At 36.5% G+C, this 15,296-nt stretch overlaps 2 protein-coding genes across 2 annotated transcripts; both read right to left on the minus strand.

Annotated features, from left to right (window-relative positions):
• Positions 1-499: 499 nt before the first annotated feature.
• Positions 500-4,182, minus strand: LOC130748873 (replication protein A 70 kDa DNA-binding subunit E-like). The gene is made up of 10 exons (XM_057602118.1): positions 2,915-4,182; positions 2,382-2,643; positions 2,178-2,274; positions 1,960-2,081; positions 1,798-1,882; positions 1,559-1,688; positions 1,324-1,478; positions 1,073-1,190; positions 785-976; positions 500-697 (listed from the first exon to the last, which is right to left on the minus strand). Exons 1-10 carry the CDS (start codon positions 3,074-3,076, stop codon positions 506-508), a joined length of 1,515 nt encoding a protein of 504 aa, XP_057458101.1. The 5' UTR covers positions 3,077-4,182; the 3' UTR covers positions 500-505.
• Positions 4,183-5,941: 1,759 nt separating this feature from the next.
• On the minus strand, positions 5,942-8,406 carry LOC130744238 (uncharacterized). The gene is made up of 10 exons (XM_057596432.1): positions 8,257-8,406; positions 7,975-8,158; positions 7,662-7,762; positions 7,448-7,556; positions 7,244-7,328; positions 7,017-7,152; positions 6,783-6,937; positions 6,586-6,697; positions 6,311-6,499; positions 5,942-6,199 (listed from the first exon to the last, which is right to left on the minus strand). The coding sequence occupies exons 1-10, from the start codon at positions 8,404-8,406 to the stop codon at positions 5,942-5,944; spliced, it is 1,479 nt and encodes a 492-aa protein (XP_057452415.1).
• Positions 8,407-15,296: the final 6,890 nt, after the last annotated feature.

Consider the following 15,296-nt stretch of genomic DNA (forward strand, 5'->3'; position numbering starts at 1 on the left):
AAAGGAACAAAGGATCTCATGCAGAGAGATCAACAACTTCCCACACCTCTATCTCATCATAATTCTCAACAGATTTAACCTCAATTTCCTCCTCCACTATGGTTAAATCAATAAACTCTTTAGATGTAACTTCAATGTTCTTCTCCATCTTGGTTATGTCAGTAGCATCAACTGATTGTGAGATAGTACCAAGTTGAGTGGGTGAAATTTCAAGGTCTTCATTATCATGTGTAAGATCAATAATTTCAACAGATTTCAGCTTTTGGTCAATATCATTTTCAGTTTTGATCTTTGCAGCAAGCTTTATAGTAGTCTTAGTGGAAACTGGACTCTTCCTCACTGCAACATCAATCTCAGCCTTCCTAGAACAGTTGACATAAATTTTCACTCCAGAGGCTTGAGGTGAAGCACTGATTCCATACTTTTCATCAATTATTTTTTGCAAAGCAGCATCAATAGCATCAAGATCATCACCAAGCTTATAAGCAAATGTATCAAATTCTGGTTAAAGCCTCCTCTTCAAAGAACGATGGCTAGAAGTAGTGGCTGAATTCTGTCCAATAATTGCTGATGGATTTTTAACCACTCTATGCATGACAGCAGCATCCTTAGACTTTAAATATCCAACATCATTTTCTTGAACTTTGATATTGACATCAACATTCTCTAATTGACTAAATGGCGGAGCAAACTTCGCCTAATGTGAGGGAATGAAAGAATTAGTAGACAAATATATAAAATACCAAAACATATTATTGGTACTTAATGTAGGCATTTATTATACCTTCAAGGGGGTGGTGAATAACTTCTCAGAAGTGAACTTTTTAATTATTTGCCCATCATCACATATACTGAGCACCTCATATATTTCCTTACGATTGTAAGTCATCCCAAAACCAACACGAATTTTGAATAATAGGTCTTTCCCAACCAATTTATCCTCAAGTTGAGCGGGATACCCCAAAGAGGATTTGACCTTAAAAAGAGAATAGAAAGTTCATTATATAAACTAACAGATATAAGGTAATTGAAAATATGTTTGACATGAAGTCATAACTTCAAATGTAATAACCTCTTGTGACTTCATTACTTCTTGACATGGTATGTTGGTAAGCTTCATAGCCTCATGATGATTGAGAACAAACACAGTACTATCAAGTCCATCATCCACTTCAACTTTGAATGAATACCTATTAATAACAACATACAATATTATGAATTAAAATTACTCATGCCTAATGTAAGTAATATCAGTTAGTTTATAAGAGTTTACACTATCAAAAGACCAAAAAAAATTCAGATGATGCAGTGGCAATTGCTGACCTATGAATAAATTTTTCAATTCTTCGAAAGCACCTGTTACATCTAAAAACACCATCACCACGTTCTAGTTCAGTATAGCAGCGGCAGGATGGATAGTACCATGGAGTATCCTTCAGCAAACTCACAATGCAAGCATGGACAACACATGTACCCTTCTGAAATTGAGATCAATCAATTTCTTTTTACATATCAATAGAAAGAAAATTTGAAACACATTATACCAACATGGATTTACCTCTTTTCTTAGGAGAAGTTGAGGGATTGTCTTCTTGGGATGGAAGTCAAGCATATCAGCATAAATAGTCACATTATCAACAACTTTGGTTATATACTCCACAGGTAATTTCAAGTCAATACCATCAAATCTACATATAAAAAAGATTCAGCATGGGTAGACACTCCATAATTATATCTCAAAGAACAAAATATTTAAGTCACTAAGTGATATATGTATAAGGTAAAATAATACAGTACCTAGCTAAGAGCACATTTTCTTCTTGAAAATTGTGATTGATAAGGATCTTGGTCACATAAGGAACACCATGTATACGAACCTCACCTACAAATGATCTTTACATTGTCAGAAATAAGAATGGTAAGATTAGCAAACATAATAAGATTAGAAAAATTGAATACCATTATTGCTACTGACTTCAACATAACGAAGGCCAAGAATAGGTCTAGTAACCCAATCAGAACATAGATACTCAGTAAGATTGTCAACTATATCACCAACCAATACACAAGTAGTCATGCCACTGTATAAACAAAAAAGGATGTCATCAATCCAAAGACTGAAATATGTTATAAAGAGAAAATATTTATAAATAGGGCTTTACTGTAAAAGAACATACGTTTTGTCCAGTAGTTGAACCTCCATTGTTTTGTATATCCTTTTGTCCTTAATCAGAAGTTTTTCAGAGGAAGCAGCAATTAAAATGCCAATGACATCTAGAGATGGAAAATGTGAGACAGTAAAATAGCACTGTTAGTACACACTGATAAATAGAAAGATGAATTAGGGAAATAGAAACTTGTAAGGTAATTTGAAGAATTACCAACTAAATATCCAAAGGTATTTCCATAGTTTTTGATATGATCCATGTTGAAAAAATCCCATCCATTCAGAGGAATATCATGATCCACAGCAGGAAATATTTTGGTGTATGATTGGAAGAATAGCCTGTAAACACAATTTGTGTAACGTTTGGCGCCAAGGTTATCAAGTATCCTAAAGAAAGATATTTGGTACACCCTTCCTTCAAAAATCTTAGGGAGGCCAGTGACAGACTTGCAAACAGACGCTTCAAATTTCACACCCTGAAATTTATTTTGAGTTAGAGAGATGGAAATCAGTTAGTAAATTTTGTGAAATTAAATAGAATAGTGTTGTTTCTTATCAGGTCAATTAAGATAAGTGATAACTTGTTTTGAAGTAGATAAGTGATAACTTGTTTTGAAAGTAGATAAGTGATTAAAAGAGTATATTAGGGAGAAAATGTCTTTCAAAATACAGATTTCACATAACAATTTTTTTCATAACATATTAGGTGTTAAATTTGAGTGATAATTATATGAAGCTTCATTTTACCTCTTGATCAATGAGAACCATGTCCATTGCTGAAGAAGACAGAGGGAGCATATGTTCAGGGACATTCCAAAGGGATATCACGCGAGCTCTGAACTTCCATGGATAAATTTTGTTTGAAGTTGGATGAACTTTGCCAACGTTTAAGAGAGCAGCCTGGTTCATGGTTTTTGACTGGGAGTGGAATTTCTTTCACAAAAGTTTCGCTTATAGAAACGGTGGTGGGGTTATGCTTTGCCATTCCTTATATAGACCAATGAATATAATATTTTATTCATAATTTTTCACCTAAAGTACAAAGTAGCCATGCTCTCGGTACACAAAAATTCATGGAAACGGTGATAGAAGTGACAAACCATTATGAACAAAATCTTAGAATCCAAAAAGATTTTGTGTACATCTGTTAAGTAAGGGCTAAAAATATGGTGATATAAAAAAAAATTGACAACTAATCTCAACCACTAACTGTTTCATATTTGAAAATGCAATCAGTCATACAGATTTTTATATTATCACTTCTGAAATTGATCTAGTTAATAGATTTGGCCACTAAATATTAAGTTCTCTAATTTCTTTACGGTGGTATGAGGAAAGTTTGGAAATCAATGGAAAAAAAATGTATAAAATAATTACAAAATTGAATACAAAAATTTATGCACGGTTGTACGCAAACTTCTTAATTATAGTATAAACGCAATGTGAATAACCACTATAATGGTTGAAATCTAATGAAGGTATATATTCAACTACATTACTTAACCAACAATTTTAGTACATACCAATTGAGGTGTTTCTTAATACGTTAATGAATATTGTAATATTAGACCTTAAGGGAGCATGTGTAACTCTCTATCCAATTTCACAGTCAATAATGTTAGATTTTATTTCGTCTGTGTACAATTTCCAGAAAATAATTGGTCATATACACATAATTTGGTGAAAAAATAAAATGTCAAATTTAATATGATATTATTTATCTTTTTGATGTCCAACCACAAATGAATTTGAGTGAGATAATAAAAATTTATACTTTGATGTAAGTAAATACACTCCAAAATTTGAGGTAGCTTTTTACTTTTGTAAAGTACAATGATTAAAAAAGTGAACAGTGCATAGTACTAACTCTAATTGATTTGTGAAAGCCATGTACTATCAAAGTAAACAGTTTGGGTCTAGTGTCTACTAAAATATCAAATAGTTGTTGAAGTGTTGGAAATCCTTACGTAATTTCAGAGTTGATTCAATGAATTGTTTGCAAAAAATTACCTTCATTTACAATAAATTAGTTTACTACCTCCATATCAATTTATATATCACTTTAATTTAACTATGGAGGATTAAGAAGAAAAAAAGACTAATATCAAATTTGTAACAAATTTAATTGATTTACCTTTAATATTAAATATGAGAGCAAGATTTGAAAAAATATTAAATCCTTATCTGGTATTTTAAAGTTATCTGTATTTTGGGAGTAAGCTAACTAACAAAAAGTGATTTCTATTTGAAAAACAGAGAGAGTATTATATGTATTCCAAATTTGATCATTTAAGATGATTAAATCAAAAAGGCTATTAATTGTGTTCTTGTAATTAAGGGAAAAACATATATATTATCAACCTAGACTAAACCTACACACACTGATAATCTACACACACTCTGATGATTAGAGTAAAAATCATTATTATATGAACTCATATTAAGATTAAATTACTGATTTAATTTCAAATAAGTATAAGTATGGTAGGCCTTGGTCTCTACCCTGTTAATATTGTAAATATGTGATTTACACCTTTTTAGGGATATTTCCATAACAATCAGTGATCAAGAAAGATTTACTGAGAAAATAAAGGGTGTGGCATATCTACCTTGTCAAAAAGATTATTGACTCTTAATCAGCATGTGAAAAACGCAGGCAGCATTTGTACATAAATAATCCAACCCAAAATATAGGATGAGGTTGCATGCAGCGAAGATCAAGCAGTAAATGATCACCAACACGAAAAACATCATGTAAACAATCAGATAGGAGAAGTAAACCATGGAACCATTACAAATAGAACATAGGCATCGACTATGAATTTCAACAAATGTGAAGCAGCAGCAAAACTTGGTGTTAGACAAATGATGAAATGGGTGGACTAAGATCAATTGATTGAATTGGGTGGAATAGGTTAATGGAGTGGATTGAGATTTGGTGTAGTGAAGCCAAGTTCTAGAAAAAGCTGGGAGATCAATTCTAAATGCAGGAGAATAAGGAATTGGGTAATGGCAAATAGCAAGATCGAAAACAAAATCAAGTTAAAATCTGGCATCAACCAATGGGACACAGGTTCTGGAAACATCAGTTCAATGAAATTGGGTCAAGTCTGTAGTTATGATGGGCCTGTGGTTTGAAAATAGATTACAGCCTTTGTAAATAGAAAAAAATACTATTTTTTTTAAAACAAAGGTCGGAGTGTCCACAAAAAAAAAACTTGTAAAGAAGCTTTCAATGAATGCCTAGATGGTAGGAATTTTGCAATTACACACTGTAGGACCATGGGGTATTGTCTCATATTTCTAGCGTTTTCTACTCATGGTTAAATGAGAACCATGCCATAGAATTATTTTTTAATACTACAAATAAAAAAGCTTCAACTACATTAAGTTAAATCAAATGACTATAAAATTATTGAGGTGTTATATTTGTAACTTAATGGTCACATGAAGAATATAAAATTACTGTGCAACAGACATGGTACTGGAAAATCATCATAAGAAACATCAAATAAATATTTTTCTGAACCAACATCAGTCTAAGACAAGACATGAAGTACATAATCCTACTACATGGATTTAAATATTACACTTTCAGAACTACATAAACATAATACATGATCCATGGACATCTCAAATATCAGGGTAGAATAAACATAGTGCTTGAGGTCTTCTCAACTGTTTTGAATACAAAATAGATCTTCATATCTGATATATATCAACTACCAACATCAAAATAACTCTAAAGATGTCCAAATAGATTAATAAGCACGTTTACTCCTCAATCTTGACATGGATCAGTTTCTTCTTTTTTGCAGGCTTGGAAACACTTGCACCATTACTCTCAGGGTTGGAATCTACTGAAGCATCTACTGAACAAACTGAAGGACTTTTGAATGGGGACAGGTCATCAAGAGAGGCAGTACTGTCAGGGACTGCAGATATTGCAGAAGAGCACCCAATAGATCCATCAGTAAATACAGAATTTGGGTCTTCAGATGAGGATTTGGCACAGAATGTATCAGCAATTAGCTGCAGAAATCTTTAAAAGAAACTATTATTACGTATGTGTAAATAAAACACTGAAGTTAATATCTTTGCCCAACAATATAAGTTATTATATTAGTAAAATAAATAATTTACTTTAGTTGGAGTTTGAATATTTCCCTCATCCTTGAAGAGCTCAATTATGGCCTTATCCTCACAGATCTTCTTAATTTTGTATGAATCATCAAATTTCATTCCATGATCCATTGACTTCTCAACTTTGAAAAGGAATTCCCGCCCAATGAGAGCTTTGATTTCATCAGGGTAATCATCCACACACTTGGCCTGCATATTGATCAACACAAAAACATATCATCATTTAATTACATGAAAGGTTGTGCTGCAAATGATTCATATAAGCAAAAACTAACCTTGGCAAATAACTCTCTGCAGCTCTTCTTTATAATGTTCTCACAGTCACCATCAAAGATTACAAAGGTAGCAACCTCATCACCATCATAAACATCAACCTTCAGTCGAAACCTATCCAGAAATAGTAAAAATTTATCATTATTACAAATGGAAAAAAACTAATCAAGCTGAGAATTTTGTATGAATAAATACAAACCTAGGAGTAACATCAATGACATGAGTGGAGCACGCAGCACAGAAATAAAGACCATCCTCAACCGTCACAGACCTACGGCAGCGACAAGCAGTGTACCACCACTTTTCTCCATCAACTAATTTTGTAATATGCCCTAGGACTACAAATAAACCCTCCTACATTTAAAGTAAAGATGATTAAAGATAATCTATAGCAAAATGCAAGACAAAGTACATGCAATAATTATTGAAATACCTCAGCTGTGTCATGAAGCTCAACAATACTCTTCCTAGGAAACATTGTAATGAACTCCTCATTAGCAGGAATATGTTGAAATACACCACCAATTTGTCCAATAGGCAGGTCATCATCAATCCCATGCAATGCCAAACTTCACAACAAAAATATTATTTAAATTAGCTGACAACTATATTTGAAATTTAGTGCATAAATTTATATCCTCAGCATCTAAATGAGACTACCCATCACGAAATGCAGCAACTTCTGGAATCTCAGCATTCCACAGTAACTTGGTAGCCTGCATAACATTCTGGATACCAACTTCTCCTAAAAATTGATAAATACAGAATTAATATTAATAAGTCTCACAATTAATAAGTATTACAGCAAATAAAAACAGCAAAATAGAGAGAGGTAATAATATAAGATGGAACAAAGGTGTATACCTTTGTATGTTTTAATCTTGGCAAACTGAACAACAATAATTCCAAGCCCAACACCAGCAGCAGCTAGAAAACCTTTCACAACATCAACATAGTTTCCAAATAAAGCCAGCTTTATTTTCCCCCGATACAAAATGGAAAAAAGGGACACATTAAAATATGATATATGATAATAATGATTATTAGTTCAATGCAACGTTAAGAAAAACACAATAACATACTTGTGGTCAATGATTTCCAACTCAATCTTTCTATTAACATTTCCAGACTTTGAGAATTGTTGCTCATTAGAAACTGTTGAAACCAATCCAATGAAATCTAGCACAAATAATAAACATAACAACTATAAAAAACTTTCACAAATAGATACATATACTACAAAATACACAGATAAACAAATCAAGACAATAACTGTAACAAAGAACAACAATAAAAGAAAGAATTACCTATCTAGAAGTTAGACTCTCCCAGGGTAGCCTGAATTTCTGATGTGTCCTTCAAAGTTAATCCCATCCTAGGAATGCTATCACACTGGTCTATTTGAACCTTTGTTTTGCTATTGAACATGATTCTGTACTCATGTTCAGCAGCACGATATGAACCATTGTTGTCCACAACATTGAAATATGTAATCTGGTACACATTGCCTTCAACAATATCCCTTACGAATTTGCTAATCATATACTTCTTAATAGTTGCCTCTATTTTAGAACTCTAAACAATAAGCAAGAATTTTTTTATCATTATGCATAAATAATGTAATAATGAAATTGTTACTGATACAGGTAAAAAAACACAAAAGAGTTTATTACCTCAGAATCAATAAGCACAAGTTGCAGAGCATATGGTTTGGCAAGATCAGAGGTAGGAGCCATCTCCCATTTCCTTATGACCCTAGCCCTGATTTTCCATGTTTCTCTACCGGGGCATAAGCTCCGAATTGAACTCATGTATTCAGTCATGGAAAAGGATAAATGAAAAAGGTAAGTGAAATCAGTGTGAGAAGAGGAGTTGCAAATTGCAAAGACAAGTAATTTGAAGATGCAGAAATTGGGAAAGAGTAATGAGATGAAAGGCAGTTCAGGCAATGGGGTATTTATAGCCAGGATTTGAACAATCAATTTTTGAATTTTGGAAGTTTTCTTTACAGATTTACACATGAAAAGATTGACAACCGAGCATACATTATAAAACGATTCGTACCCGGTTTTGAAGGAGGAAGAAGGACGACTGAACAGTGAAAGGTTTGAGGTGTCAAGTCGTGACTAGTTCGAAGCTACACTGCTGTGAACAAATCTTCCGCCAACTCTACCGCCGACGCCAAAAGTAACCCCTATTCAGATCAATCGGAAAAGATGAATGGGATGAGCTGTTGAGATGTGGGTAGAAAGATGATCCAATACATTGAATCACAGCTGTGGTTCAAGATTCAAGCACAAAAATTGAATTTATGAAAGAAAATAAAGAAAGCTGAGAGTGATGACGGCAGTACGGCGAGGTGGGTAAAGGAGGCTGTGAGAGGGGCTACCATTCTAGGGTTCGTCATTGAGGAGGAGAAAGCTGAGTGATTGAAAAACGGCTTCAAAAAAATAAATTGAAAGAAAATGAGAGAGCCACGTGTCAGAAGGCAATTGGAGGTCTTTTATGAATAGTAACTGAGGAATAAGAAGTAGTAGATTTATATATTATGGCGTGTGTATTTGCGGTTTTAAAATGGAAATTGTTAAACGCACCTCCTGACATCTAATTCCACCCCACCTTTTAGGTGCGTGAACTACGCACTTATAAGTGCAAAAAGTGGTGGAATTAAATGTCAGTGCGTTTAACAATTACCTTTTAAAATTTGCCGAGGTTTCCCAAAATTTCTGGTTCCGCCACTGCATGTCAAAAATCCATAGACAGAGGAGAGCTGAACCATATTGGAGCAACCTTTGGGCAACCTAAAAGAGAATACACCACTGTTTCAACCTCCTCCCCACACAATGGGCAAATAGAATCAGACACCACACCACGTTTGGCCAAGACCGCACGCACAGGGATGATCTCATGGCAAGCACGCCAGACAAGTTCCTTGCAACGAGGAATCGACTTAGTCTTCCACAAAGCCTTCCAAGTCCCTGAATCCACGACAGAACTTGACGCCACCATATTACCTAGCAATATAAACTCATAGCCTGACTTAATATCATAGCACCCATCCTCCTTTTCCATCCAAAAAATCATGTTCGGGCCACCCATAACTGAAACCGGAATCTGCAGAATGAGGCTAGCTTCATGAGGGACAAATACTTGCCGAATGAGAGCATGGTTCCAAGCCTCACACTCCATTAACTGAAAATACTAAAAAGAATATAAGTACATTGTAATGTACAACTAGCTTACTTTCAATTTTTTAAGAAAAAATGCAATGAAATATTTTGAACATATGGAATCATTACCTAGTGAGAAAGGCTCTCAATCTAGGAAGCACGGACACTTTTGGATAATGGTGTGTCCAAGTATCCGAGACGTGAGCGACACCGACACTTTGTCGACACTTGTTGGAGGTGTCAGATTTAAAAAAGAAAAATTAGGCTCGGACACCTCTTTGAAATTGAGCTGACACTCCATCACGGCTAGACACCTCTCATGACACCTATATTAGTTTTTTAACTATTTTTTCTAAAGTTAAATAAAAAATACATCTTAAATAATAGAGGTTATGTTTTTTAACGATGATGATGATGGTAATGATCAAGCAAGAAGAGGTTATGTTTTTTAATGATGATGATGATGGTAATGATCAAGCAAGAGGAGAGAGCCACTAGATAAATTAGCTCTCTTGTTTTGGAGAAAAAGTAGAAAGTTGTTAAATTGTAAATTGAAGCTTCTTAGTATTTTTTCGGTGAAGCTCGTTGTCATAGAACTTAGGGAGTTTTAAGTTATAGTTGTAATGAGATTAACTTGTTAGTTGTCACTTGTCACTCTTTCTTTAATTTCAAACTCCCTTTGCTTAGCTTTTTAATGACAATAGTTGTTTTCTTGTTGGCCATATCTTCTCTTTATTTTATGAATATATCTTTTTGCTTTTTGATATTATGATATATATAGATATATAATTTTATTTTATTTTTTGGTATATATATATATATACATACGCATTGTCCCCGTGTCTTATTATATAAAATTCCGTTGTGTCGCGGTATCCGTGTCGTGTCGTGTTCGGGTGTTCGTGTCTGAGTTTGTGTTTTATGGTAAAACCCTTTTTTTAAAACGTGAAATAAAACGTAGAAGTTCTATTTTTTTTCATCTTCTAAATATAGATGTAGTATTTAAGTTCTCATGTTTAATTTCTTGCTCAATCAGGCAGGTATGTTGCTGCTGCTTTAGAAGATTGTAGGCTTTCTGACTTGGTTCAACAAGGGGTGGTCAATTCACATGGCACAGGAAGGTTCACAATAGAATTATTCTTTCTAAGCTGTTAGATCGAGCCCTGGAAGACATTGACTGATGCATAGCTTTCCTCGATGCTTTTGTGGAAACTCTTTAGAGGATTCACTCTGACCACTCCTCCCTCCTCGTTCACTGTGGGGCGGCAATTCAGGGTGGTGGTGACAGACCTTTTTCGGTTCTTAGCCGTTTGGGCTAACCACCCAGAGTTTGAGAATTTGGTTACCAATGTGTGGAGAAGTGGTGAAGAGGAGATTGAGGTAAAGCTTACAAGGGTCAGGCATGACTCAACCAGCTTCGAAAAAAAAATCTTTGGGAACATATTCAGGAATAAGCAAATAGTGGAAGCCCGTCGAAAAGGTGTGCAAAAGGAACTGAATAAAAGACTCTCTTCTGACCTGATGCTTTTCGAAGCTGAACTACAAAAAGAATATAGAGGCCTCCTGAAACAGGAAGAACTCCTTTGGTACCAGGAAGAGAAGGAAATCCGGATTTTCTTTGGTGACAGAAATACCACATATGTTCATGCCAACACAGTTATAAAGCATAAGTGTTAGGGCTGAGCAAAAATATCCGAACCGACCCATACCCGATAAAACCGAATCAATGTTCATCATTACGGGTTAGGTCGAATTTCGGTTTGATCCGGGGTTAAGAAACATGTAGAAACGGGTTTCAGCGGTCAGTTTGGGGTGGACAATATCCAAACCATCGAAACTCGAACCGACCCGAGGTGTTAATTTCTTTGTTTTCACGTGATGAGCCAACCTTACAACTATCACACTATGCAGTGATTGATCAGTGTGATAGACTTGAGAGCCTTTCACGTGATTGCAGCAAGCTACATAATACACACATTAGGGGTGTACAAGGGACGGGTTGGGACGGGTTTTGGTTAACCCTAACCCGGCCCTAAATGTTGATCGGGCCAATTCATATACCCTAACCCGTCCCTAGACCCGAAGCAACCCGACATTATGCGGGTCCAATTTAGGACGGGTCTATGTAGGACGGGACCAGGATGGCCCGAGGGACAATAAGTTTAAGACTATTTGATATTAATTGTAAAATTTAAAGATAATAACATACTAAGAGAGTTATAAGTTGGAACTATTTTTTAGAAGAAATAACTTGAAAGGATCCAATGCTTTCATAATCTATTGTACTTGAGATGTTTACATTTTGTTTGATCATTTCTTCACTTGTCTCACATATGCATAATACACACACATGATTTTCTCTTGTTAGAGCATGAAAGTGTCCATAGTTTGACCAACATAGCTTCTTCTTTCTGTCATACTAGGCTACTAGCCTATCACGAGACTCGAAAAAAAATAAAGTGGTATCATAATTAAATCAAATACTCTCTTATTAGATATCAGTTCATCACTTTATCTTCTTCATATCAATTTTTGATTATCCTTCTCTTGCTCTCTAAAACTTTGTTTTCTCCCTTGCCTCGTCTAGGGAAGACCATTGTTCCTAATCTTTAAACAAAAAACCATGCAATATGAGAGCTTTACCATCTCTAATGGTGGTAACACTATGACGACCACCACTACCTTGTCTTAGACATGGAACACAATCTTTCAACCAAGCCCTACAATACCTGTTCTAACCGACCTGCACAACCCACTCATCGATTTAACCCCGCACCCGAGATGACCGAGGCTTCCATCGGTCGGAAATAGATTGATATATGCTTGATTCAAACTTGTGTAAATCCGGTATGATTCACCCGAATCCGCCCGATGCTTAGCCCTAGTAAGCATAACGCCATTCATAAGCTCAAACTAGACGACGATGGTCGGTGCTTGAATCAAACAGTGTTGGCACCAGAAACTCTAGGTTATTTCCAAAATCTCTTTTCGGCAGTTCCTCAGGTCACAGGGTCAAAGATGCAGCATGAGGTTTTCGCAAGGCTCTCTGATGCGGCCATAACTTTTATAGGCTCGCCGATTTATAAGGAGGAAATCTGCAAGGCTCTAATGTCTAGGAGATCCCTGTCAACTATGGGCCCTGATGGGTTTCAACCTTTCTTCTTCAAAAGGTATTGTGACCAGGTGGGTGATGATGATCTTTGGAGATTGGTATCGACTACTGTGGAAAAAGGGGAAGTGGATAATAAGCTTATGGAGATCTTAGTAGTCTTAATTCCTAAAGTTGATCACCCATCGACCATAAAGGAATTCAGGCCAATAAGCCTCTACAACGTCACTTACAAGTTAATTACAAAGGTCCTGGTGAACTGGATGCGACCTTTCTTGAATAACCTTGTCGGGTCAGTGCAGAACTGCTTCTTACCGGGACAAGGAACCATAGACAATATTCTGCTTGCTCAAGAATTGATCCATATGATGGACAAGTCTAGTGCCCGTTTGGGGAGCCTTGCGTTTAAGATTGGCCTTGAAAAGACCTATGGTAGTGTGAGTTGGGCCTTTCTCCATGAGACCTTGTTGCTTTAAAATTTCCCCAGAACAATGGTAGATTTGATCATGAGATGTGTGACCTCTCCAACCTAACAATCCTCTGGAATGGCTCGTGCCTTCCCTCCTTCAAACCAGGTCATGGTCTTAGACTGGGAGACCCTCTCTCTCCCTATCTCTTTGTCCTTTGCATGGAACTTATCTCTTGTTTCATTCAGAAGCTTGTTCAGAAAGGGTGTTGGAAGCCTCTCAAAATCTCTCATTTTGGCCCTCTTATCTCCCACTTGCTCTTTGCTGATGATGTCCTCCTTTTTTGCAAAGCCTCGCCGGAGTAGGTCGACCTTCTTACTAATACGATGAGGTTGTTTTGTGAGTGTTCAGGGTTGAAAATCATTTTGCAAAAGTCAAAAACAATGGTATCGAAAGGGGTAAGTTCTCAAGTTATAGACGAGATAACCTCCATCACGCTGATTCCTTTCGTTTCTTCTTTGGGGCGATATCTGGGCATACCACTTAACAGAGGCAAAACTGGTGGTGGTCAATTCCAATTCTTATTGGATAATATCCAGAAAAAAAATGGCATCCTGGAAGACAAACCTGTTGGACTTGGCAGGTCGGGTTTGTTTGGCTAAGGCGGTGATTTCCCCCATCCTGACATGTTGTATGCAAGCTTTCTGGCTCCTTCGTCGGGTGCATAGCCGAATTGACAAGACCATGCGAACGTTTTTGTCGTCACAGAGCGCAGGGAACGTGGGTTGGCATCTGGAAGGTTGTAGGAAATTACTAAGAGGAAGACCTTAGGAGGACTAAGGGTACGGGACATGACAAAGACAAACACGACTTTGATGAAAAAAGCGGTGTGGAGTATGCTCTAACACCCGAATAAGCTTTGGGTCCAGGCTCTTTCTCATAAGTACCTGGCAAACTCCCACATGCTCTAGGTACACCGCCGCTCCTCTGATTCCCTTTCATGGAAAGGCATCCTTAATGCCAGGGATACTCTAAAGCCTGGGTTCAAGTTTCGGCTTGGTGATGGTGGTTTATCAGTATGGTATATGGTTGTCCATAGGTCGGGTTTGGTCGGTTACGGCCCAACCTTCAGTTTTTGTCGGTTGAAAATCACCAAATCATCGGAATCGCCACCGTTTGATCACACCCTTCGGGTAGCTCGGGTTCGGGTTTGACGGATCACATATTCATCGGTTGGGTCTATCGGTTAACACAACAGAAGGAAAAAAAAGATGAAGAAGAAAGAAAGCAGAAGAAACCAAAGATAAATCTTTAACATAAATATTTTTTCATTACAAAGCTTTGATTCAAATATATAATAACATCCAAATACAATCAAATTTGTGAAAATCTTAAGAAATTTTAAAAAACTTCAGCATAAGCCATGGAGGTTGACGAAAACACGTTGAATGAGGTGAAAATTGTCACTGTCAACGAGATCAAAGGCGAAGAACAACAGATCGGAACATGCAACAGTGGTTTCCTTCGGTCTGAGACAAGAGGTGAGGCGGCATCGACAGCAGCGAATTGAAAGGATGCGATGATGGTGGGGGTGCTGAGATGGAAAGGAGGAGAGAATGGTGAGAAAGGCTAGGACTTGGACAGAGCAGTGAGAAGAGAAGAGGAGACTCTTGTACGGTTAGGTTTTGTTGGAAGAGAGGAGAAACATGGTGGTGGGATCATGGTGGCGGCTAGGGTTTGAGTGGGAAGGAGAAGTGAGTTATGTTGAGGCTTGAGAGTTGAGAATGAGACGACTGTGATAAATTTAATAAAAGCTAGGGTTTGTTGGAGAAATTGTGAGACCCGTGAGTGGGCTGGACGAGTATAATTGGGCCTTGGACTGGGAGTGGACTGGACGCAGACTTTTTTAATCGTTGTTCGTCCGGTCGGTGAGTGGGCTGGACCGAAACCGACCGACCAAAGCCATTCAAAACTGATTTTTAACCACCCACCAATCCGTTTTCCGACCCGATCCGCTCGGATGCAAG

The sequence above is a fragment of the Lotus japonicus genome, chromosome 3 (assembly GCF_012489685.1).
Source record: "Lotus japonicus ecotype B-129 chromosome 3, LjGifu_v1.2".
NCBI classification, from domain to species: domain Eukaryota; kingdom Viridiplantae; phylum Streptophyta; class Magnoliopsida; order Fabales; family Fabaceae; genus Lotus; species Lotus japonicus.

Bases quoted from the DNA above. Each gene is read 5' to 3' on its own strand.
- LOC130748873 (XM_057602118.1), bottom strand. From the start codon at position 3,076: ATGAACCAGGCTGCTCTCTTAAACGTTGGCAAAGTTCATCCAACTTCA. The intron at 1,689-1,797 runs GTACTGTATTAT...TTTTATATGTAG, and splicing joins GAAAATGTGCTCTTAGCTAG to ATTTGATGGTATTGACTTGA. The intron at 1,479-1,558 runs GTAAATCCATGT...TCTCAATTTCAG, and splicing joins AACTTCTCCTAAGAAAAGAG to AAGGGTACATGTGTTGTCCA.
- LOC130744238 (XM_057596432.1), bottom strand. From the start codon at position 8,406: ATGACTGAATACATGAGTTCAATTCGGAGCTTATGCCCCGGTAGAGAA. The intron at 7,763-7,974 runs GTGATAGCATTC...TATTTGTGCTAG, and splicing joins AAAGGTTCAAATAGACCAGT to ATTTCATTGGATTGGTTTCA. The intron at 7,557-7,661 runs GTTATTGTGTTT...GGGAAAATAAAG, and splicing joins AAATCATTGACCACAAGTAT to CTGGCTTTATTTGGAAACTA.